Consider the following 25,451-nt stretch of genomic DNA (forward strand, 5'->3'; position numbering starts at 1 on the left):
CGATGAAATTTGGTATATGGGGGTTTTCGGGGGCGAAAAATCGATTTAGCTAGGTCTTATCTCTGGGAAAACGTTGGTTTTTGAGTTTTTATATGTTTTCCGAGCAAAGCTCGGTCTCCCAGATATTCTATTATAAACATAGAGTCCTTTACTATGGTATGGTGTACCGTTATCTTTCAACTTACCTACTGTGTGCGCGTTACTGGGCCCACCTGATGCCTACGAGTTTCTTAGAATTTTTAGTTGTTTGCTGACAGTAGACAAATATCAGACAAATAGGAATAAAAATTAAAAACTACGAAAGGTCATCCACCACCACCAAGGTCACCACGTCTAATCGCGATCATTACCTACTTTTAAGGTACCGTTCGGATTCGAATTGCAGCAGACATTATTGCCGACTGCATTGCTGCCGCAAATGTAAAACTCAGCAGATTTGGTACCTTTCGAAAATTGTCTCATCAATGCAGTTTAATTTTTTCTCTCAACTGAACTGCTGAATGGTTGACTGGAAATGATCCCTAAATAGGGAAAAGATAATCTTTGTATATTGTGTCTTAACTTGCCTTTTGTACAACTAGCGACCCGCTCCGGCTTCACACGGGTTAACAAATTATACACAAACCTTCCTCAAGGATCACTCTATCGATAGGTGAAAACCGCATGAAAATCCGTTCAGTAGTTTTTGAGTTTACCACGAACATACAACCACACAAACAGACAGACGCGGCGGGGGACTTTGTTTTATAAAGTGTAGTGATGAAGTGTTTACAGCAGCAGCTAATTTCTGTGCATATTTCCTCAGGTGCAAGATCACCGGCGTGACATGCAGCTGCGAGGCGCGGGACATCTTCTGGTGCCAACATGTTGTGGCGCTGGCGCTGTACCGCATCAGGAACGCAGACTCCGTCCGACTGCGAGTGCCCATATCAGGTAACATACAAGATACAAACAAACTAGAAGACATCTTCTGCTACCAGTATGGTGCTGGTGTACCGTATCAGGAACGCAGCAACAGACGAGTGCCCCCATCAGGTATCATACAAGACCACCGGTATGACATTCTAAATAGGAGACATCTTCTGCTAGCAGTATGGTGTACCGCATCAGGAACATAACATGCCACTAGATCACCGGCGTAACAAAGGAAACCTCTTCTGTTATTGCATCAGGAACGCAGACTTCGTCCGACTGCGAGTTCCCTTATCAGGTTAACACCGTGATATCCAATCAAAAGGGTCTACGTATTGCCTAAGTTTTAAGGACGACGAAAGCATTGAATGTCAAGGAGTTGAATGACGATCACTAAATTTTCCTGCTCATCTTAATGAATATACTTTTTACAATCTGATATTCATCTGACATGGATTAGAATCCACTACACCGTCCTACTCGTATGTATTCTTCGTCATGCTCAAGTCATTAGCAAAAATATGCATTCCATACATATTTAACCCTGTTTTATCCTGTAAACATCATTTGAACATTAAAATATATTTTCCATTTTCCCTTCTTTTCAGAAACCCTCCTCCAAATGGACAGGCAGCAGCTTCAAAAGTTCGTCCAGTACCTAATCGCCGAGCACCACACGGAGGTGCTGCCGACGGCACAGCGGTTAGCTGACGAGGTCCTTCAGGCCCGGTCGGCTATTAACAGGATCTGTGGTGCTCCAGACCCTACGGCTGGACCGCCGCCGGATGCCCATCATGCCTGGCATTTGGATGAGCAACAGGTACTTAACCATGTAATAAACTCTCTCTTTCTCTCTCTCTCTGTGGTCGTTCCCTCATGTCTGAGGATCGTGGTCATCGGTGGATGTGGATGCTCCACACCTGGTTTTTATGATCTGCCTGTTCTGTGCGGTGTATACTATAAACTATGTAGTACTATAATGAATCAATTGGGTGGACGATATCCGGAAGATTGCGGGTCACTTCTGGATGAGATTAGCTCAGGACAGGGACAAGTGGCATACTAGAAGAGAGGTCTATGCTCAGCAGTGGGCGATACAGGAGTGAGATGATGATGATAATTAACAAAGCTATAGGCCCAATACGCCACCAGACGCCCATCTAGCTTGGCATTTGGATGGGAAACATGTACTTATTTAGCCGTGTAGTACCCACCATTGTAGATGAGTCCCTACGGTTTATTACGTACTCCTAGTATTATATGATCTGTGCCTACTCTTTCTTTTACTTGTATTGCAGCAACTTCAATTATTTTTCTTGTGAACACTACTAAGAAAGGAATTAATAAACTTTTTCCTTGTTCTCGCGACATTTTAACTATTAAAAATAATCCGTCATCATCATCTTCCTCGTGTTGTCCTGGCATTTTGCCACGGCTCATGGGAGCTTGCGGTCCGCTTGGTAACTAATCCCAAGAATTGGCGTAGGCACTAGTTTTTACGAAAGCGACTGCCATCTCACCGTCCAACCCAGAGGGTAATCCGTCCGTTATAATTCGTATTTGTGTTTTACAGGTGTGCGAGCAAGTAAGGGCGTACTTACTACAAGGGACGTATTACAATGCAAATAAGCAACTGAATTCATTATTTTCTAAGGTAACTATCAACTAAGAACTTCCTTCTTGACTAAGTGGTTGTGATAATGACACAATACTATTACGGTCACTGCTTTTCTGACCCTACCCTGTAAGGGTGTTGTTTACGTTCTTTTGTACGTTTTCACTTTCAATCACGTGATGGCAAAAAGTGACGATTACCAATTGGGTCTCTATTGTTTCCCAAATAGTTCCAAGCCATAATGTATTGTTTGCCCGCATTTTCGTTAGTCATATTTTAATTCATTTGGCTCAGAAACGCGTCACTTTTCAGGATTTCCATAATAAAAACCTAACCTAACCTATCTATAGTATAGGATAACCTAACGAAAATCCTGAAATGTTAACGGTTTCAGTTTTATGACTAATGATAATATCACAAACAATACGTTATGACTTAAAACTTTATGGGAAACAACGGGACCCCTTACCAATTCTATCGCATGGGTGGCTGCAGAATAACAAATTCTCTCCTCACTGATCGTATTGGCCGAGGAATATTACTAAGGGATTGATGTCATATGGGATGACACTTTTGACAATATAACGATAAACTGTACCTATAAACACAAAGAACTGCCTAACGCCATCACTATGACACATAAGACAGGTATTTTATCTAGGGACAATTGACACAGATGTGATGGGAAAAACTATTAAGAACCACAAGGAATTTAGTAAAGTTATTTCGTACAAGTGTCTCTCGTGCGGCATCTGATAAGGCTTACTACATAATTATATGAATGTAATAGCTGTCACGAGGTAATGGCAACATTAACTTTAACCATCGATGAACCTTACGTGTTTGTAATAAGGTTGAGGATTGGTTGTTGTGTTAACGGGGCATTACAGTTGGATTTAGTACTTTTAGTCATTTACTTACACGTTCTAGCTTTATTATTAACATTTAATGGATTAGTCACAAACTTGAAAGTCTTGAAACTAAAGAGTTACTTATAGTAGATATGTAAACTTTTAGAATAAAATAGTTTAACAGCTGAAGTAGTTGGCGTTGTACAGTAAAGTGTAAAATATGGGAGCACTCATCATACTCAAAAAAATGTCCCATAGCTCTTATGTCAGCGAATAAGAATTATGGGACATATTTTTGAGTAAGTTGTATGCACCCATATTTTTACACTTGACTATACGGTGACATGTTTTGTGGCACAGTGTCATGTACAGTCATTACAGCCATTAAGCTTGGAACACCTGCATACATACATATTTGTGTAAGCTAATAACTTTGTTGACTGTATACGTTAGCTGTCACATTCCAAGCACAAATCTGTCTAAGACTTTAATATGTTAACAATCAAGCAATCTTTGTTTGAAACTAAAAGGAAACTAACCCGTCTATAAGGCATGGTCATATTTTCACCAAATGGACTTTCTTTTCACCAGAATTATTCCTCATCACTTTCAGGTACGAGAAATGCTCCGAGCCCAAGACTCCAACGGCCCTCGGATGCTAATGCTCATGACTGAGCAGTTCCTCTCCGACCCTCGCCTCCTCCTCTGGAGGAACCAGAACACCCCCATGACAGAAAAGTGCCGACAACTTTGGGAGCAGCTAGGAGCGCTCTGGGTCAGCATAGTACTGGACCCGGGCAGCAACAAGCACCACAGGATACAGTGGAGGCATCTGTTGGAGAAATGGAGCGCGGTGGAGGTGTGCCCTACTGAGGATCCGGATTACAGATCGTTTCCACTGGTGAGTTATTTTCAATAACGTAGGGCCGAAAACACTACCTTGCGGGACGCCAAAGTACACATGTGACCTGTCTCTTATAATGAATGATTTTTTTACAATGTGGTGTCTGTTAGTGAGCTAATTAGAAAAAAATATCGTGAGCCGGACCTTGAACTTCTACACCATCGTATTTAATAAGAAGATTTTAAATTGAGACGGTATCAAAGGCTTAACTAGGTCCGTGAATACATCTACACCGCGCATCAAAATAGTTAGAGATCTTATTTACGAAAGCAAGCTCATAAAAGCAATATTCATAAGTAAGCTTATTTTGTGAAACGATTGAATAGAGGAATCACTGAACCAATGAGTTAATTTACCATTTCAGTACGCGAGAGAAAGGGAAAGAAACGAGAGAGATCGTGACAGAGACCACAGAGACAGGGACAGAGAAAGACATCGCGACAGGGAAGAAAGGGACAGGGAGAGGTTACGAGAGCGCGAGGAGAGGGACAGGTAATTGAATTTATTTATCTCATTCATCTAAACTCTTAATTTTATACGAATGACCGAGTGGAGGATTTGATTCTTTAAATTAAATTAAACAGGTAACAGGATGAACTAAACATGTTATATTTGTTGCAGAGAAAGACATAGAGAGAGACAAAGGAGAGAAATGCATTCCCATTCGGAGAGTTCCGATGAAGAACCTAGACCTAATAAGTAAGTACCTACATTTTACTTATTAGGGTTCCGTACCCAAAGCGTAAAAACGGGACCCTATTACTAAGACTTCGCTGTCCGTCCGTCCGTCCGTCCGTCCGTCTGTCACCAGGCTGTATCTCACGAACCGTGATAGCTAGACAGTTGAAATTTTCACAGATGATGTATTTCTGTTGCCGCTATAACAACAAATACTAAAAACAGAATAAAATAAAGATTTAAGTGGGGCTCCCATACAACAAACGTGATTTTTGACCGAAGTTAAGCAACGTCGGGCGGGGTCAGTACTTGGATGGGTGACCGTTGTTTGCTTGTTTTGCTCTATTTTTTGTTGATGGTGCGGAACTCTCTGTGCGCGAGTCCGACTCGTACTTGGCCGGTTTTTTTTTATCATAGTTTCAAGTTAGTGTCATTCACAGAATGTAAAAAAGATGAGAGATAAGATAATACTTATTCATTTAAAACTTATGCTAATTTGATTGATACAATGGTAATTATTCATTTTATGCTTAAATACTAGTACATTCATAGATTCAACTTAAAATGAGTAAAGTTTAGGTCATGTTAAGAATGCGTATTTTCTGTCGCTAATGGAAATTTGATAACATTACCTAAAGTCCTAAACTAAGTAAACATTTACTTGTATCTTAGGTATGCACTTTTTGTAGGTCAATGTGTAAGTGGGGAAGTACTTACCAACAAAATCACTCTCAATATTTCACATCCTGAGACATCAAGCTTATTTTCGAGGTCCTAATTTACGTATCTACTCCATATTGTACGATAACAATAATGCATTTGTTTCAGTTATGAACGAGAATACAGGAGAGCAAGCAAGAGATTAAGACTTAACAACCAAAGGCCGGCGCCATCGCTCACGCCTCGAACAGTTTTCCACAAGTAAATATTATCAGATACCATTTGTATAACTCCAGCGAATAATACGTCTGAAATAGGTTAGTAATTAATAACCTAATAGCATACTACTACAGAGGCCGGGAAACAAGGCATTGCCAACCGAATGTTGCGAGGTCGTTTAGTAAAACAAGACTGGCAATACCTGTTTCGGCCGAGTGTGTGGGTACTTATGGTGTGTTTTTCATAAAAAATGTTCAATGCTTGGCAATATCAGTTTGGCAAAGTACCTAATTTGAGAATTTCATTTCGTTCCCGTAACGTGGTGTTTGGGCTGCCAAGATAAATCTACAAAAAGATAGAGTCGGACCGAGAAAAGTCTGCAGCGATTTTGATAGCCCACGCAGTGCAAGTGTCATTTTAAACGTCAAACTTCTATGAATTTATGACGTGTAAAAAACACTTGCACTGCGTGGGCTATCAAAATCGCTGCAGACTTTTCTTAGTCTAACTCTAAAAGATATACTTAAAAGACTAAATGCGCCAAATACAAGATAAATAAGAGCATAAAATAGCCCATTGTATTTGAGGCAATTTACCGGTTTGTAACAAAATTTCTTTAAGATATACCCCTGATATAGAGGTAACGAGGGAATTCGCGAACATGTATGTACCTTGAATAATTTTACGGTTTAGTCTCACTTGTTTTAAGTCACTCGCGCGACATGTTTCGGAGAGCCTAGGTGTAATTATTCAATGTTAGCATGTCTCACAACAGTTTAAATTCGATTATGTATGTACCTATATCTAAGCTAACGATTTTGTTTCCACAGAGCGCTGGACGCAGTAGACATATCCTGGGAGAATGAGCATCTAAAGAACATCCTCGGTAGCGATGAGTACGCGGATTGCGAGAAGGGCAAGCCGGGAGGATCCACCACCAAGCAGCCTTACCCTAAGTTCAACGACCTCGGACAACCTTTGTGGCACGGTGAGAAAACTTTTCTTTACAAGTGAAATTATAGAAAACGCCAGTCAATACTTAAATAATTGATGACGCTTCCCGATATATTTCTACTTTTGGACTGATGTTTGTCGATAAACGATTGTCACTTGGCTACGGTTTCTGGCCCCATAGACAATGTTGTCTATGCAACGAAACGCAACTGGCACTGTCACACTAATATGGAAGAGTGATATAGAGACAAAGCGATTCGATGCCGAAGCGCAAGCAATTGTCACCTTCGCTAGGCCGCCTGTACCATCGTAGAATAAGCAGTAGTCCAGAAGATTCGAAATAAGATTGTACGATGACGTGGGGTGTCCTGACAAGTCTCTAAAAATGATATTGAAAGACGAGAAGTAGATTAGATAAAATTGTGATAAAGTAAGTGGTAATGTAAGAATTTTAAGGAGATCGGGACACTTTCAGGCGTAATTTGAAGTAAAACGATGTATTTGTCCACAGAGCACTTACCCGTGGTGGGAGCGCGGATAGAAGCGCTTCGGGCACACGGGCGTGCGCCGGCGGCGCTGCGGTTAGCTGTCAGCGCTGCGAGAGCCATGCGGCATCGACAGGTCAGTTACAACCGCTTCTTAGGGTATTCCACCTGTTCAATGTGTGTTTTGTCTCACATTTTGCTTGAAAGAGAGTGAGACGCCATGAGATTGGACAAAAATTCGACAGATGGAATACCACCCTTAGTACATTCTTATGGCTAATTGCATAACCCACAATTCATGCATTGATCAACGACAATCAGTAGTACCCACTGACAATCCAACCTCTTAGGCCAATTCTTTCATGAAACCGATGCTGCCAAAAACACGGGGGTGCGGGGGGACGAGGTGAGCGAATCCCGTGCCGTGATTGGTCCGTTCAAAGACACGGACCAATCACGGCACGGGATTGACTCGAAAATGGAGTATCGCTACCGTATGTGTGGCAGAGGGGGTAGCGCGACTATGCTATGTCTAGAGGTTTGATTGTCTGTGGTAGTACCTAAACTATGAAATTTCCCACATAACACAATTCTGAAACTTTTAACAGTGAAGGATGACTCACGTTAGACCGGTCCGGGTCCGGGCCGGAGCTTCTTTTTCTATGGGTGACCGGTATGTATCATAGAAAAGTAAGCGCCGGAAGCTCCAGCCCGGGCGCGGCCCGGTCTAACGTGAGTTATCCTTTATAGACGGTTTGTTGCAACCGACCCTTTGTGTGTACGGTTACCATCAGTTTGTCACTGACATAAACGCCGTCGAGAACGTAATTTACTTTCTATACATCTCGCTCGCACTCGCATATATATTGGTGTAAACGGGATGTATAGAAAGTAAATTACGTTCTCGACGGCGTTTATGTCAGTGACAAACTGATGGTAACCGTACTGTGGGGCTTTCCACAACCAAAACCTGGGCCAAAACCTTATGAAAATCGTGTGACCACACAGATACATAGTGTTACAGTATACTGGATGTCCAGAAATTAATGGATAACCTTCAAACCACCGATACTGTTACTGGACACCCAGTATAAGGGTCATTATATCATTTGACACACAATATATCCGACATCATAGCAAGCAGTTGTTTGTCTTAATTTCGACGTCACATGGCGACCCTACCGTCATAGCGTCATATAAAGGCTGATGATAATATGAGAATGCTAATGGCACCATGCCAAAGGGGTCCAATTTCTTAGATTTATTTTAATTTTATTTAGTATTCGTTTTTAGTTTTAATTTGTGACGTTATATATGGACCTTATTGTCGATGGCGCTTACGCCATTATTAATGATGCTCCAATATAAACCATGCCGCGCGAGACTGTGGCGTAAGCGCCATCGACAATAAGGTCCCTTTTCATAGATAATGCCCCATTTAGTTTTATTTTATAGATAAGTAAGTTAGTTTATTTTTTTTAATGTACATTTAATTCTAACCTATGTATTCGCAAATATTTCAATAATAGTTATTTGTACAACAAGAGATCAAAGTTTGATATTTCTTCGAGTGCTTATTTTGAGTCCCGTGCAAGCGAAAGATTCTATACTAGATTCACGAGCGTAGCGAGTGAATCTAATTTAGAATCTTGAGCGTAGTAAGGAACTCGAAAGCGCACGAGATGTAAATAACTTTGATCTCGTGTAGTTCACAAAACTTTTCACCTCAGCAGTGAGAACCCGAAAAATGTATTCCTTCTTCATCACTTACCTCTATTCACTCATGTTTTCTTAAGATATACCAACAATTAAGTTTTCACCTCAGCGGCTCGAACAAGGGTACTTTGCTACTTAAAAACAGTGAGCAAAATCGCATTTTGCTCACTGTTTTTAAGTAGCAAAGTACCCTTGTTCGAGCTGCTGACGTGAAAATGACATTTTAACTGACAAACCTCGTCGGCAGGAGGTCGCCCAGCAGCGATGGCAGGAGGTGGGCGCCGGCGAGGCGTCCTCTAGCGGCGGCGCCACGCCCTCGTGCCCCGGGCCGGACGCGTGCCCCGGCACGTGCGGGGAGCGCGTCAAGCTGTCGCAGGTGTGCGCGCACATGGACCCCGGCGCGTGTCTGCCGGGCGGCCCGACGTGCGCGCTGTCGCACAACCACCGGTGTATAGGGAGAGGTGAGCGAACGTGACAGTGCCTTCAGTAACTGATACGGACAAGAACGGGTCCAGCTATACCAAATCTATGGACCCGGGCGCGTGTCTGCCGGGCGGCCCGACGTGCGCGCTGTCGCACTCGCACCGGTGTATAAGAAGAGGTGAGCGAACGTGACAGTGCCTTCAGTAACTGATACGGACAAGAACGGGTCCAGCTATACCAAATCTATGGACCCGGGCGCGAGTCTGCCGGGCGGCCCGACGTGCGCGCTGTCGCACTCGCACCGGTGTATAGGGAGAGATGAGTGAACGTGACAGTGCCTTCAGTAACTGATACGGACAAGAACGGGTCCAGCTATACCAAATCTATGGACCCGGGCGCGAGTCTGCCGGGCGGCCCGACGTGCGCGCTGTCGCACTCGCACCGGTGTATAAGAAGAGGTGAGCGAACGTGACAGTGCCTTCAGTAACTGATACGGACAAGAACGGGTCCAGCTATACCAAATCTATGGACCCGGGCGCGAGTCTGCCGGGCGGCCCGACGTGCGCGCTGTCGCACTCGCACCGGTGTATAGGAAGAGGTGAGCGACCGAGACAGTACCTTCAGTAACTGATGTGGAGAAGAACGGGTCAAGCTATAACAAGTCTATGGACCTGGGCGCGTGTCTGCCGGGCGGCCCGACGTGCGCGCTGTCGCACTCGCACCGGTGTATAGGGAGAGATGAGTGAACGTGACAGTGCCTTCAGTAACTGATGTGGAGAAGAACGGGTCAAGCTATACCAAGTGTATGGACCCAGGCGGCCCCACGTGCGCGCTGTCGCACTCGCACCGGTGTATAAGAAGAGGTGAGCGAACGTGACAGTGCCTTCAGTACCTGATGTGGTGAAGAACGGGAAAGCTATGGACCCAGGCGGCCCCACGTGCGCGCTGTCGCACTCGCACCGGTGTATAGGGAGAGATGAGTGAACGTGACAGTCGCGGGGAATGGGTCAAACTGTACTATGTAATTTTTGGTTGATGCATAGTTAGGACTCATTTTGGGACATCGCGCCAGCCAAGTAAGTAAGTAAATATAGTTAGGAGCTGTACCAAAAGGGTTGACATTTCTTTCACAACTGAATAATCTAAAGTACCCTAAAGAGCCACTACGTATTTGAAAAAGCCACTCGCATTATTTCAGTAGTTTCGATAGTTTCAGAGCAAGTATTGTATAAATCAAACATTATTAGACTCATGAAAAACTTGATCTGAAACTTCCGAATACAAATAGCTCTTTCAAAACCAAACCACCCCCTACCCCAACCCGTTTTAGAATTGTTGATTCTCATAATGCCTTTGAAATATTGAACTTTATTCCACCCCCATTAAATTCCAATTTCCCTTGCAGACAGCTTATGCTGGACGGGCTGGACGCTGGAGGCGATCTGGTGCGTGTACGAGTGCCTCGCGGACGCGTGCCTCGCGCCCGACGACCAGCGCGCCTCGCCTCGCCTCCACACGTACTTGGACGAGGAGCCGAATACCGGTCTGCCTCCTAGGTAATTGATGATGAATGAGTGAAATGATTATTTGATACACACTAGAAAATTTGACAGTGAAATTTGAATTAATGGTGGAAGCTTCGCGTCAGTAACTGCTTGGAAGTTGCGCAGGATTGGGACAAGTAGCACGCTCTTGTTTCGGAGGCCAAGATTCAAAGAGTAGTATAATATGCCAAGATTTTCTTTGGATCGCTGAGCCAAAAAATAGTTAGATTGGTATTGGAAAATAGAATTGTATTTGTTACGTTTTAAAATCAAATAAAACAAAACAAAAGCAACTCTGTTCCATTTAATAATGATGGAGTATATAAGAAAACCTTTCCAATGGTATGTCGCTTATTATTATTGGTTCATAGGCCAGTGTCTATACAAATCTGCCCATCCTCCTTTAATTGGAGGTAATGTGTATTACTACATTAGGACTTTTAATCCCAAGAGGTTAAAACAGGGTTAAAAATATTCATCTCTCTGACGGTTACCTTTATTTTAACAGATACCAGCACGTACCGGTAGCAGGCAGTAAGAATCCCGAGGAAACGTACTTGGCACTCGCTCTAGAAGCAGCCCTTCTAGGGCTGGGCTTACAGCGGATGTTACCGAGCGGTCTCTACGCGCAGGAACGGTACTGCAAACAGGTATAATATGAATAACGCTTTAGAACTATTACTAGTAGCGTGGATACCAGACAAAAAAGTTTGCATTTACTATCGATTTTTTTTTTAAATTATATGAACCTAAAATGCCTTTTGAATGTCTATAAACTATTCGGAGTGGCGTTGTTAAAGATCTAAACTCGATAAAATACCTATATATATCTGATTTTGTAACTAGGAGTATCTAACAAGGTCACGCCAATGCCACGCCGATAGCGCAGCGTAGGCGGCGGCGGCGCGAAAATTTTGTCGGCGGCGGCGGCGCGCCGACGCCGCGCTCATATCTAACCCGAACTTTACAAAGTGAACTCTTTCTTTCCCAGGAGGAGCGACTAATAGGGCAGCTGCAGCGCGTGGAAGGCGAGGCGGCGGCGGCGGTGGGCGCGCGCGTGGCGGGGGCGCTGCTGGCGGGCGGCCCGTCCTCGTGCCTCGGCGCGCGCGTGCACCCGCGCTCCGCGCCCGCGCACACCTTCGCGCGCTTCCTGTTCCTGGCGCTGCTGCCCGCCGAGCCGGAGCTGGCGTATAGAGTGGGCCTGAGGGCCATGAGGTTAGTCCTTATTACATTACGCGCGGCGTTGGCGGCTAAGGCGACAACCATAGGTTGGAGCGAGACACAGCGATTGGACCTTTCGTTCCCACCTATGGTTGTCGCCTTAGCCGAAACCAGTCGCGGAATGTCGTGCCAAGGCCGTATTGGGTGTACTCGCGACGGCTTTGCTCGACGGCGGCCCGTATTGGCGCGCGCGATCATCCCCGTTCATTTGTTTTCTCTATATAAGTTCTATAATTGATGTTTATTTGTTTATTCACAGATTACCAATGGTAGAAGAGGCGTACGCGTTGGACAGCGCCGGCGGGACCGGCGCGGCGGGCGGCGGTGCTGGTGCGTGGCACACGTTACAGCACGCCGAACAGCAGCAAGCGGCTCTCGCCAGCGCGCTCTTAGGTTTGTTTGCCGATCACGCCGACTTTTTAACAAACACGCCGATTGTATAAAATGAAGTTTTTTTACTGGAAACGTTTTGTTATAAGATCGAATTCCTGTAAGAGCATTTATTTGTGTGTAGTGTAGTGTAGGTAGTTCCGGATTAGCTGATATGTAGCTTAGTAGCGTAGTACCTATAGTACATACCTTACCTTGCTAAAGTTGGGGCTAAGTAAGATTGTCCTCAATATTTTTTTAATTAAGTATCTCATTAATTATAATATATTTATTAATACCAGGCGCAGCAAGAGGCAACCCAGGCCGTCTCCGGGCCGCGCTCGCCGCCGCACAACGCCACGTGCGCTCAGCCGCACAACTGTTCCGACTAGCGCAGGACGCGCTGCGACACGCCGCGCCGCCCGACGCGCCGCACCACCACCGCGACCTGCTGCACGCCGCCTTCGAGCTGGGACTGCAGGTACATCACTATTAACTACATGGTTTACATTAGGGTGGTATTCCACATGTCCAATGTCTTGCGTCTCAGTCTCTCCTTGAGCAAAATGTCAGACAAAATACACATTGGACAGATCATAGAGAAAAAAATACATAGAGTGCTCACTCTATACATCAGTTTTAGTACCAAAAAGACTATTAGCATCTAGCATCGAGTAGCGGAACTACCAGTACTGCTACTTGACAATAGATGTAGCACCGATAGGAAAGTCTTATGCTGTTGAGATAAGACTTTCCGGTCGGTGCTACATCTATTGTCAAGTAGCAGTACTGATAGTTCCGCTACTCGATGCTAGATGTAGACACTGAAATTAATAGTCAGAACTGATGTATGGAGTGAGCACTCTTGTCTTATTATATTTCTCTATGGACAGATGGAATACCACCTTTACTGAGCTTCGTCGAGCGAGTCTCAAAGAGAAATGATTCGGTGCGGAAAGATAACAATGGATGTCGATTTGCGGAGAAACGCCCAGAATAACGAATTACCTGAAAGCTCTTTAGCGTTTGATCTATATTGCAGATTCCAAAACTTTACACACTACTTACAGGCTTATCACTAAGCGCCACTTGCACCATCCCACTAACCCGGGGTTAATCTGTTAAACCGTTAACCCAGTGTCAAATTGTACTGGTAACCATGGTAACTTCAGATGTAACCGGATAACCCAGGGTTAGTGGAATAGTGCAAGTGGCCCTAAGACACAACTTCATCATCCTACCGACTGCGCCAATAATACGATTCATTAATGACCTCTCTCCACATTTTCGTAATTATTATTATTTCACGGTGTATAATTCGTTCTCACAACACAAGCCATATGCTTACTGTGGGACTAGTATGGCTACCACCAGTTTGGCACTGACATAAACGCCATCGAGGACGTAATTTAATTTCTATGCATATCGCTCGTACTCGCATATTAGCGCGAGCGAGATGTAGGTATAAGTAAATTATAGCTGGTCAAGCAGATCTTGACAGTAGAAAAAGGCGGCAAATTTGAAAAATGTAGGCGCGAAGGGATATCGTCCCATAGAAAATTTGAATTTCGCGCCTTTTTCTACTGTCAAGATCTGGTTGACCAAGTATACGTTCTCGATAGCGTACGAGTATAATATATCAGTTTTGACACTGTCAGTTACTCATGGTACGGGCTCGTCGATTAGTGTAAGATTATGCCATAATATTTAATATTTATTTATTTATATCCAGGTGCTACGTATGACATTATCGTCGGTGAACTGGCGGAGACGAGAGATGGTCCGCTGGCTGGTCACGTGCGCCACGGAACTCGGGCTCGACGCGCTACTCTCTATCATGCAGAACTGGTACTTACTCGCATTCTATAGGGTATTCCACCTGTCCAATGTCATTGCGTCTCGTTCCCGCATTAAGCAGAATATGAGACGCAAATACACATTGGATAAAGAAATTGGATAGGTGGAATAACCCTTAGTCATTGAAGTTCTCGAACTTTTATTGACGTTCACTGCAAAGCAAGTGTCTTATCTCTTCCCACGGATGTAAGGTTCGTTGATGAGGTAATGAGGTAAGATCGAAAGGGTTTTTGATGAAGGCTAAGGGCGACTTGTCATCTTACCCCTCATGAAAAACCCTTTAATTCAATCTTACCCCATCGCACCTTATATCTAAAACAGACTGAAGACTCTTTAAGAATAACTTTTTTTGCTTACAAAATTTAACCTCCTGAGGTTCACAGTCTTCTAATACTAGTGCAAGTTACCAACAATGAAATTTGAATCATTATTATACTTGGTCAAGCAGATCTTGTTAGTTGAAAAAGGCGACAAATTTGAAAAATGTAGGCGCGAAGGGATATCGTCCCATAGAAAATTTGACTTTAGCGCCTTTTTTAACTGACAAGATTTGCTTGACCAAGTATAATTTCCAGTCGCTTTTTATGTTACGCGTGTAGGTAAACAATTTAGAGACTAATTATACGATAATGGTTGCTTCCATGGATGGCAACCATTGTAAATAGCATGTTTTTTTTCCTGTAGGTACGAGCTATTCACGCCAACGGAGGCGACGGGGCCGGTGGCGGCAGCTGCCATGTCCCACGCCACGGCGCTCCGTTTAGGGCTCAGCTTCGAGCAGCAGGAAAAGCTTAGCGCCTGCGCAAGGACGCTAGCCTTACAGTGCGCCGCCAAGGTGGGTAGAGGGTGGTCGAATACTGTCACGAGCATTGACATATATCTCAGGACTTACGGGCAATAAGAATGGGGCATGAATGTGGCCAGTACAGCGATGTGACACCGCGATTGGTTGAGTTCGCATTACGCGCGCCATTGGTCGCAACTAGTTAGACTGCACGATTGGCTCGAATTCGTGAGTGACACCGCCTAACTGGTACCATTTTTAGTGGCCCGTAAGGCCCGTCCTGAGACATACGTCAATGGTGAAGAGTAGTTAAGTTCGCCTGTTCCACCTATCCCTACCGTTTCCGTTTCCGTAGAGTTTCACTATCCACCCTCTAGCTATCATCAGGTAGATGAAAACGGCAGCTCACAATCATCCCGCAACACATACGACTCGGATCCGTTTCGAAGGATAACTGGTTTCCTATCAAGATGATAGGAATCGCCTCTATTTGAATGTTTATTTAACACATTCATTGCCACCCAGCCAAACGAGACATCCGCGCCGGGCCACAAAAATTTCGTCATATAAAGCTGTAGTACCACGATCCCGACTATCGGGTCGTCCGGCCTGGGAACGAAATCATAAAATACTTCTACGATACGAGAGAAGAGTCGTGAAATGTATGGGATCCAATACATTCTACGACCCCTCTCTTTCCGCACAGACTCTAGTCGGGTTTTCGGCACTGAATGTGTTAAGAGCCAACAGGAGTGGTCATTTCTCCATACAAACGTACTCGACTGTTTCCTCCGTGGGTTTTGAAGCTAGAGCAATGATTTTTTCAACACAGATTAATATTGTTAATATCTGTGTCGGACCGTTTTGATTTTTTTTATATTTTTGTTTTTTAAGGCGCTAGAACTCTTCAAAAATTGCCAAAATGGCCTAATTGACTATGCCGCAATGAGAGGCGTGCTATTCAAAACTGACATCAATTAGTCAAAAAAGCAAAACGGTCCGACACAGATAATGTCATAATCATTTAGATTTCCAAATTTGGTTACGATTGGTTAAGTTTTGGAGGAGGAAACAGTCGAGTACGAAACCTAGATTTTTGATATTTTTACGCAGGATTTTTCGCCTTGTCCTTATCGCACTAGTTTTAGGAGCCGATTCCGTTAGGGAGACGGGTATATTTACCTAAAATATTTAAATCTTAGCTCCTGTTGGCTCTTAATGTTTCCCGGGTTTTTCTCCCTAGGACCCCCCGGGCTGCGCGCTGAGCGCGCTCTCCGTGTGCGAGGGCTCGGCGGGCGCGTTCGAGGCGGCGTGCGCGGCCGTGGGCGGCGCGGCGGCGCGCGGCGCACTCGCCTCCAGCCAGCTATTTGCCGTGGCTAGGTACATGGAGCAGCGCGGCCAGCCCGCCCGGGCCATGCGGCTGGCCACGCTGGCCATGAGGAATCTTCACCTCCATTATAATCAGGTAAGAAACAACCGTGTTCTTTACCAGTAAAATATCTCGGCACTCCCAGACTGTGATGGTCTAGAGGATAGTTTTAAGCGGTGGGCTCGCTTCAATCTGCACCACCATTACGGCCAGGCCCCGTAGACGACATGCCGAACGCTAACGCTCCGTAGACGCGACTGTCACTATCACACTAATTTGGAAGAGTGATAGAGACACGAAGCGATTCGATGGCGAAGCGATAGCGATTGTCACCTCGGCTAGGCCGCCAGGTAAAGGATTTTTCTACCCGCGAAATCTTTATTCTAGCATATACAGCCGGCGAGTACTGAGAGGTTTGCACGTTCATTATAATCAAATTACAAAGAAACCGTTATCTTAAAAGGCTAACCAGAAGGAGCGTTCGAGGCGGCGGCGTTGTTGTTACAACAAAAGCACAGAATAAATTATAATAGTACTAAGTACAGAAGATTCACTCCCTAACAAAAAGCGTCTTATATTACGACAGATATGGCCGCTAGGTGGCGCAAGCGCGAGCAAGCGTTCGTTCCGTAGCGGTGCGCGGCAACTACTATGGCTTCACACCAATATTGGTGTGGGCCGCATGTACTTGTAGCAACACGATGAAATCGAGGAGTGAACCACGCCTGCCAAAAGTGAAATCTCGCCAACGAAATACATACATATCGCTCGTGCTAGCTTGAGTATCATTAACTAACGAAGTTATGTTTTGTCTTTACAGGACAGTCATCCAGCAATAGCAGACATCCACTGGGCCGTAGCGTTAGCACATTCGCTGGGTCGTGCAGAGCTGCAAGCCATGTTGCCTCTACTCGTCAAGAACGTCCAATGCGCTCCAGTATTGGTAAGTAACAGTCTAGTGACTTTTGATACGAGTTTGATAATTTCTTAGAACAAAATTGACAATGTAATTTCTGATGATATCTTGCGCCGTGCCACGGTTTACAACTACTAGTGGTCATTAACTTTTGCATTTGATTAAGGTAGTCATGTTGTTTACGTAGTAGACGGTTCAAATTTATCTCAACTCGAGTAAAAAGTTTATTTTCAATATTTTTTTTCTTATTTAAGCGTTTATTCCAGTTGCGTCCCTTGCTGTTATTCGCGTTCTTTGTCTTCATCTTGTATGGTTATCCTCTATGTTTTTAGCGCGCATGTTTGGCCACGTCAATCGAAAATAAAATATGCAAATAGTCATGCGACTTCTTGTGTCTTTGTACAGTCACCTGCAATAATATGTTACTCTTTGATGGTTGCAAAAATATGTAACACGCTCTTATGACTCTGCAAATAAGATCGTGTCAGATATTTTTGCGGCCTTCGTTGTGTAACATATTATTGCAGGTGACTGTAGCGGTTGTCGTCCAGATATTTCATTTATTTGGCGTTTGTCGAGATACGATTCCCATTTTGGCCCTTACCCCCAGCAGCTCGTTTCTCAAAACACAAGCGGATGTCACTTTTTGACAGCTTTTGTTAGAAAGGGACTTCCACTTGTATTACAAGATACAAGCTTTAGAGAAATACGGGCCTCAGGGCTCTTTTTTAGGGATCCGTACCCAAAGGGTAAAAACGGGACCCTATTACTAAGACTCCGCTGTCCGTCCGTCCGTCCGTCCATCCGTCCGTCCGTCCGTCCGTCCGTCCGTCTGTCACCAGGCTGTATCTCACGAACCGTGATAGCTAGACAGTTGAAATTTTTACAGATGATGCATTTCTGTTGCCGCTATAACAACAAATACTAAAAACAGAATAAAATAAAGATGTAAGTGGAGCTCCCATACAACAAACGTGATTTTTGACCGAAGTTGAGCAACGTCGGGCGGGGTCAGTACTTGGATTGGTGACCGTTTTTTTGCTTGTTTTGCTCTATTTTTTGTTGATGGTGCGGAACCCTCCGTGCGCGAGTCCGACTCGCACTTGGCCGGTTTTTTAATAGTGACTCGTCCAATAAGCAGCGTGTTTATTCCAGTCGGACGTGCTGCGTCGGTGCTGCGTGGCGGCGGCGGGCTGCTCGCGCGCGCGGCCGCCGCCGCCGCGGCCGCCGACTCCGCTGCGGCCGCTGCTGGAGGCCGCGCTGCGCGCCTACGCCTCCACCACGCACGCCAGGCTCGCGCACATCTCCCCCCGACATTATGCCGACTTCGTCGAGTTCCTAGGTCAGTCCGCCCCTGTATTATTATTAACTTACTCATAAAAATATCGTATAGGGTAGTATTCCACCTGTCAAATATGTTTTCAACTCAGCAGCTCGAACAAGGGTACTTTGCTACTTAAAAACAGTGAGCAAAATGCGACTTTGCTCACTGTTTTTAAATAGCAAAGTACCCTTGTTCGAGCTGCTGAGGTGAAACTTAATTGTTGGTATATCTTAAGAAAACATGAGTGAATAGAGGTAAGTGATGAAAGAAGGAATACATTTTTCGGGTTCTCTAATATGTTCTCACTGTTGAGGTGAAAAGTTTTGTGAACTACACGAGATCAAAGTTATTTACATCTCGTGCGCTTTTGAGTCCCTTACTACGCTCAAGATTCTAAATTAGATTCACGAGCGTAGCGAGATTATAGAATCTTTCGCTTGCACGGGACTCAAAATAAGCACTCGAAGAAATATCAAACTTTGATATCTTGTTGTACAAATAACTATTGTCCAATCTCATGGCGTCTCACTCTTCATGCGACTCTCTCAAGAGCCAGCGACTTCTAGTTTCGCTACTGACAACCTACTCCTTTCCGACCCCGGAACCTGATTTTCTTGAATATAACATAAATGCTAATTTAAGACTATTTATAGCCTGACCTTTCTTTAACGGTTGGATACGTCGGTCCGATAACCTTCATACCCATACCGTAAACGTGTCAAATAGTAGTTTGTGTTACAAGGGATCAAAACGATATATTTCCGTCAAGGGCGTACATTGAATCCTGAATGAAACTATGGATTCTAGAATAGAATATCGAACGTAGTGAGGGATTCTAAAGCAGAATCCTGAGCGTAATGAGGGATTCAAGTGTTAACGCTCAAGACGAAATAATTTTGATACCGTGTGACACATACTGCTTTTCACATCAACTAATATGATGAAATTAAAAAGCGGCCAAGTGCGAGTCGGACTCGCCCATGAAGGGTTCCGTATTTAGGCGATTTATGACGTATAAAAAAAAAACTACTTACTAGATCTCGTTCAAACCAATTTTCGGTGGAAGTTTGCATGGTAATGTACATCATATATTTTTTTTAGTTTTATCATTCTCTTATTTTAGAAGTTACAGGGGGGGGGACACACATTTTACCACTTTGGAAGTGTCTCTCGCGCAAACTATTCAGTTTAGAAAAAAATGATATTAGAAACCTCAATATCATTTTTGAAGACCTATCCATAGATACCTCACACGTATGGGTTTGATGAAAAAAAAATTTTTGAGTTTCAGTTCGAAGTATGGGGAACCCCAAAAATTTATTGTTTTTTTTCTATTTTTGTGTGAAAATCTTAATGCGGTTCACAGAATACATCTACTTACCAAGTTTCAACAGTATAGTTCTTATAGTTTCGGAGAAAAGTGGCTGTGACATACGGACGGACAGACAGACGGACAGACGGACAGACAGACAGACATGACGAATCTATAAGGGTTCCGTTTTTTGCCATTTGGCTACGGAACCCTAAAAACAAATCTTAGTGTTGACACATTCTGATCTGATGCTTAAACAGATTATTTAAACTAAAAAAATAATGTGCAGAAAAATTTAAAAATAGTGTGCTTGAACAGAAAAGTGTTACTTTCATCCCTCCTAGCAGGGAGGAAAAGTGCCACTTTGATCCCTCCTAGCAGGGAAGAAAAAGCTCTTCTTCCGAATAGGAGGTGTGAAAAATATTGTTTCAAAGTCTGGCACCGCTAATCACTATATTCACTACAACCCGTTCCTTTTGCAGGTAAAGCTAGAGACACATTCGCGCTCGCACACGACGGCCCGCATCAGTTCGCGGCTCTGTTACAGGAAATCAAACTCAAGTACAAGGGCAAGAAGAAATTAATGTTCCTCGTCAAAGAGCGCTTCGGCTGAACGTTGACGCCATATACATAATGGTTATTTTTGTATGATCACCACCGATTTTCACTTAGAAAAAAATAAAAAAAAACATACAACCGAATTGATAACCTCCTTCTTTGAGATTTGGAAGTCGGTTAAAAAACGGGTTTAAAGTAGCCAATATTCTCTTACATAATACCTGAATTGGTTCGTCCAAATCGAAATCTTTCAAAAAAGCTGGATGGCATTTCTTAATCTAGCACATTGATTGATTTTCGAAATATTGTTACCAAAATTTGCGTAATTGACATAAATCTCTCAATTTAACTTGTCAACAAAACTAGGTTCGTCCGTCCATGAACCTTTGAAGTATTGAGGGTGCGGTACGTATTCCAAATGTCAGTTTGGGAAACTCGAATATTCAAAAATGGATAGTAAATGCAGTTGTTAATAATATTTCCAAAATTATTCCAGTCCGTTAGATTAGTAATATGGACTTTAATGACCCAACAATTGCTGTATTTCTTCAATGATATCAGATCTCAAATTCAGAATGGCTGAGAGTTACATTTCGTTTATAATAGGCTAAATTTTTATTACAGCAGGGCGAAGAAGCGGCTTTAATAGGTAGCCTTAATTATTATACAGTTTCTAATCATGACATTTTAATGTTCCGTCTTGTTCGCTCTGCTATTTTTTTTGTTACAAATACATATAAAAGTGATGTTCTAGCCAGTATTCCAACGCTGTTTTGTTTTAAAAGTGCAATCAGTTTATGTTTGTTTTTTTTTTTGTTAAATTCGTGCAATATGGCGCCGTTCTTTACTGTTGTCTTTGTCTATGGCCATAGACGAAATCATACTTTTACCGGTAGGGTAAACATCAATACCTCATACATGGTAACACTGAGTACCAAACCAGTCTAACGTAAAGTATTATTTTTTATTTAATGCATAGATAATAGACCTCAGAAATGTCATTTTAATGTAAGTAAATATTGTAATGATCTCAATGATTCCATTTTGTGTAAATAGACTTAATTGTTGTAAATATAGATAAGCTTAGGGATCGGAGGTATGTACGTATAGTTCTTTTCGGTTTGTGCGAACGGTTTATTTTTCTGATCCGCAAATGTAAATGAATCAAGGATACTCTGAACAGTATTTCTTATATATCAATATATGTTAGGGTGTTTGCACAGACCTAGGATAGTATAGTTCGCCGTCGTGTAGCGTCCGTTATGGAATCAATCAATAAATATGACACAACACCAAAGAAATATTAAGATAAGTCCAAAAGTGTGAGATAACCATGCCGTTCTCTCTTTAAATGAGCGTCCACTCTCTTCTCTCTGGTGTCTTTTTTTCAACCGCCTTGTTCCATTTTTAAATAACTTGATATTATTTGTTCCTAGCCAGACCATTGAGGTATATACAAGAGACGACATCTCGAACAAAATGTTTCCGCACCTCAGAGAAGTGCATGCATGCATGCGAAGCCGAAAATTGTTAATAAAGACGCCACGAGTATTTTTAGCCTCAGTTAAACAACGTTGCATACAATACTTTTTCTACGACCAAATATTTACTTTGAAAACTAAATAATAGTAAATCAACAGTTATTCCATTGCTTACCGGTGAAATGTTATTCCATCCCTTTTATTATATTTTCTTGTGCTATTGTTGCAACTTTTTAACACGCACGAAGGCATTTTTTTTTTCTGTTCATGTGTGGCATCTCGTCAGTGGTCGGTGACGTACTAAAAGCAAAGAAGTGCATGCACTTCTCTGAGGTGCGGAAACATTTTGTTCGAGATGTCGTCTCTCGTATATACCTCAATGAGCCAGACTGAAAATTTCTGGATCTATATTTGAACCACCTATTTCCGCCTTTTTGTTTGAAGCTCTCAAGTTCACTTGTTTATGTTAGTTTTAAATTGTTTTTTTTTTCTACGATCTTACGTTTGGCTAGATGGCAATTGGTTAATAAAGTTGAGGCTAATATTTATTAGTTTTTACTTCATTATCCAATTGACAAGTATGTTTCGCATATTATACTTTTACTTCGGCGTCTTAGACTCTGGTGTTTTTTATGAACTCGTAACTTTCACTCTAACGTAGCGTAGATAAACTAACAAGAAGTGCATTTATAAAGATAGATGTTTAATGTTTAAATAGACATTCGGATAGTGTTCAAATATTAGTATGAATTGGAAATAGTTATTAAGGATGAAAACGGGGAATTTTGTACTTTTTGTGGTGTTGTGGGTTGGGCAACCAGTTTTAAAAATACTTAAATTTTACGGAACTTGCCAACCCTATTATAATGTGTCAAATAAAAAAAATAGAGTCACACCACACATGACTGTCTCTAAACTGTTTCGTTTTATAATTATTGTATATAAATATTATTGGTAAAGTATTTAGTTACAGCGCTGAGTGTTCAAATACTTGGATGTTATATTCGATCTGGGATTGGCACAATTTTACAATCAGAATAATAATCGGCTTTAGTTCCCTTTATAAACCGAAAGAGCTTGTTCACACATTAAAATGAAATCAACCAATTCGCTCATCAAGAACCATTAAAACAAAATTGGACTGTCTTGAATAAACCTACATAGGGTAGTTCGCCACTCGCCAGTAACTGGCCACTGTTAGTAATTGGCCACCAAATGAATTCTATTCACCTATAACAGAATTCATTTTAGTATAAGGTTTCAATAACTGGCCAGCTTTCAATAACTAGCCGCCTTATACTAAAATGAATTCTGTTTATAGGTGATTAGAATTCATTTTTAGTTTAGGGCGGCCAGTTACTGGTGAATTACCCTAAATGAGATAATAACATAAAACTGCAGCGTATTCAGAATATGTGTATCGGCCCAGAAGTGAATGTATAAAAGGGAACAAAGCTACAATCAGAAAAAGCAGATTATTAGTTTCGAATCTGGACTAAGATGACACGTCTTTAACACATTCAGTGCCGAAAACCCGGCTATCGGGCATTTTATGATTTCGTTCCCAGGCCGGACGACCCGATAGTCGGGATCGTGGTACTACAGCTTTATATGACGAAATTTTTGTGGCATGGCGCGGATGTCTTGTTTGGCTGGGTGGCAATGAATGTGTTAAGAGTAGACAAAAATATGGCTACCGGAGTTTCCAGGTCGTCTAAGTCTGCATTTTCAGCGCCATGTAAAAAAAAATGTAATTCGGACTGATAAGCAAAAGATTAATATCAATGCAACATTCTAAAACTTAAATACATTCAGTTGAATTTCGCTGACTGTTCGTACAGTCAAGTGTAAAAATATGAGTGCACATATCATACTCAAAAATATGTCCCATAGCTCTTATGTCAACGAATTAAGAACTATGGGACATAATTAACTTTGAGTAGGTAAGTTGTATTCACCCATATTTTTACACTTGACTGTACATTAATACATTTATTTTGGTTACCCAGTCTGAACCATGGTACAAATTGTACATTTTGTACTTATTCATAAGTCGACTGTGTAAATTTAGAAGCAATAATTTCGCCTTAGCCGGCCTGTGTTTCAAATGTTTACTGAAATTGTATAATTCAAGCCAGTTGTTTACTGTAATCTCGCCCAAAATATTGGTGAATACAAAATATTCAACATCAACCTTTCAACATTCCCCGTAGACTCGGCGAAGACTGGGTAAAGTTGATAATCAACATCTTCGAACCGCGCGAGTTTTTCAAACTACCCGCACTTGTACGGCTGCCATCAGTTTGTCACTGACATAAACGCCGTCGAGAACGTAATTTACTTTCTATACATCTCGCTCGTAGTCGCATATTAGTGCAAACGAGATGTATAGAAAGTAAATTACGTTCTCAACGGCGTTTATGTCAGTGCCAAACTGATGGTAGCCGTACTAGTCTTGTTTATTAACTTCAACGTTTTGCGCACTAGGGATGTCACCTCGACACACAACTCACGATGTTCGATATTTGTTTTCGCTTACATTCATCCTTGTGAATAATAATGAGTAAAAACCGATATATTTGTTATGGAAACTAGTAGGTAGCAAAAGAGCGAGATCTTTCGCAAATGGTTCGTGAAAAAGTTGTATGAACACCAATATCTTGGGCATAATTTATTTAATTATTTATTAATGTTTGTCACCATTTCAAAATCATTTCCATTATTATCGCTTGTTGGTTAAAAATATTGGTCATAATTTACATGTATTAATTGCTATCGTAAATTAAGTATTTTCTTTTAGAAAGTACCTTAGACTGACAAGGAGATATTAAAAATACATGTCACTTAATTTCAACCATGCTACCAACTTCATAATATTCTTTACATTTTACAAAAATAATGTGATTTATTTTTTATCTCACTCTGTAGTATGTTTAGGTATGTAAACAGAAGGATGATAGCAAATCAATCAAGGTACGTGCTACATCAGCCTATGTGGAATTTCCTAAAGAACTAAGTCACTTTTTTGTTCAATAAGAAATTCATACAATAGTCGACTTGCCAAATTGTAACGCCAAACCTCAAGTGCCTTCAGGCGAGTCCATTGCGCCAGGCCGGCTGTTCGATTCCCAACCTTATTTGTACGTACTCAGTGTCGATTATATTTTGTAATTGTGTTGTACGTATAACGTGGACACCCTTCAGTGCTGGTATGACGAAGGTGATACTTTCAATATAAATAATTGAAAACTATTTTGTGTTTTATTTTATTTCAAATTACACTCTAATTGTGAGAATAA

At 42.4% G+C, this 25,451-nt stretch overlaps 1 protein-coding gene and 1 long non-coding RNA gene across 2 annotated transcripts in view; one reads left to right on the forward strand and one right to left on the reverse strand.

The window, feature by feature from the left end:
• Positions 1–20,771, forward strand: part of LOC134655052 (zinc finger SWIM domain-containing protein 4-like) — a 95,412-nt gene extending 74,641 nt beyond the window's left edge. Inside the window, exons 3-23 of the mRNA XM_063510510.1 lie at positions 806–933; positions 1,521–1,732; positions 2,486–2,566; positions 3,992–4,279; positions 4,647–4,774; positions 4,904–4,981; positions 5,789–5,881; positions 6,670–6,827; positions 7,305–7,414; positions 9,242–9,455; positions 10,823–10,973; positions 11,470–11,611; positions 11,953–12,176; positions 12,442–12,575; positions 12,854–13,032; positions 14,284–14,399; positions 15,093–15,243; positions 16,436–16,657; positions 17,382–17,504; positions 18,633–18,819; positions 20,596–20,771. Of these exons, the coding sequence (XP_063366580.1) occupies positions 806–933; positions 1,521–1,732; positions 2,486–2,566; positions 3,992–4,279; positions 4,647–4,774; positions 4,904–4,981; positions 5,789–5,881; positions 6,670–6,827; positions 7,305–7,414; positions 9,242–9,455; positions 10,823–10,973; positions 11,470–11,611; positions 11,953–12,176; positions 12,442–12,575; positions 12,854–13,032; positions 14,284–14,399; positions 15,093–15,243; positions 16,436–16,657; positions 17,382–17,504; positions 18,633–18,819; positions 20,596–20,726 (3,250 nt within the window). The 3' untranslated portion in view covers positions 20,727–20,771. The remainder of the gene's footprint in view (positions 1–805; positions 934–1,520; positions 1,733–2,485; positions 2,567–3,991; positions 4,280–4,646; positions 4,775–4,903; positions 4,982–5,788; positions 5,882–6,669; positions 6,828–7,304; positions 7,415–9,241; positions 9,456–10,822; positions 10,974–11,469; positions 11,612–11,952; positions 12,177–12,441; positions 12,576–12,853; positions 13,033–14,283; positions 14,400–15,092; positions 15,244–16,435; positions 16,658–17,381; positions 17,505–18,632; positions 18,820–20,595) is intronic.
• Positions 1–25,451, reverse strand: part of LOC134655134 (uncharacterized) — a 154,579-nt gene that overhangs the window by 27,943 nt on the left and 101,185 nt on the right. The gene's annotated exons all lie outside the window — the stretch shown is intronic.

Source organism: Cydia amplana, chromosome 16 (genome assembly GCF_948474715.1).
Source record: "Cydia amplana chromosome 16, ilCydAmpl1.1, whole genome shotgun sequence".
In the NCBI taxonomy this organism is placed as follows: domain Eukaryota; kingdom Metazoa; phylum Arthropoda; class Insecta; order Lepidoptera; family Tortricidae; genus Cydia; species Cydia amplana.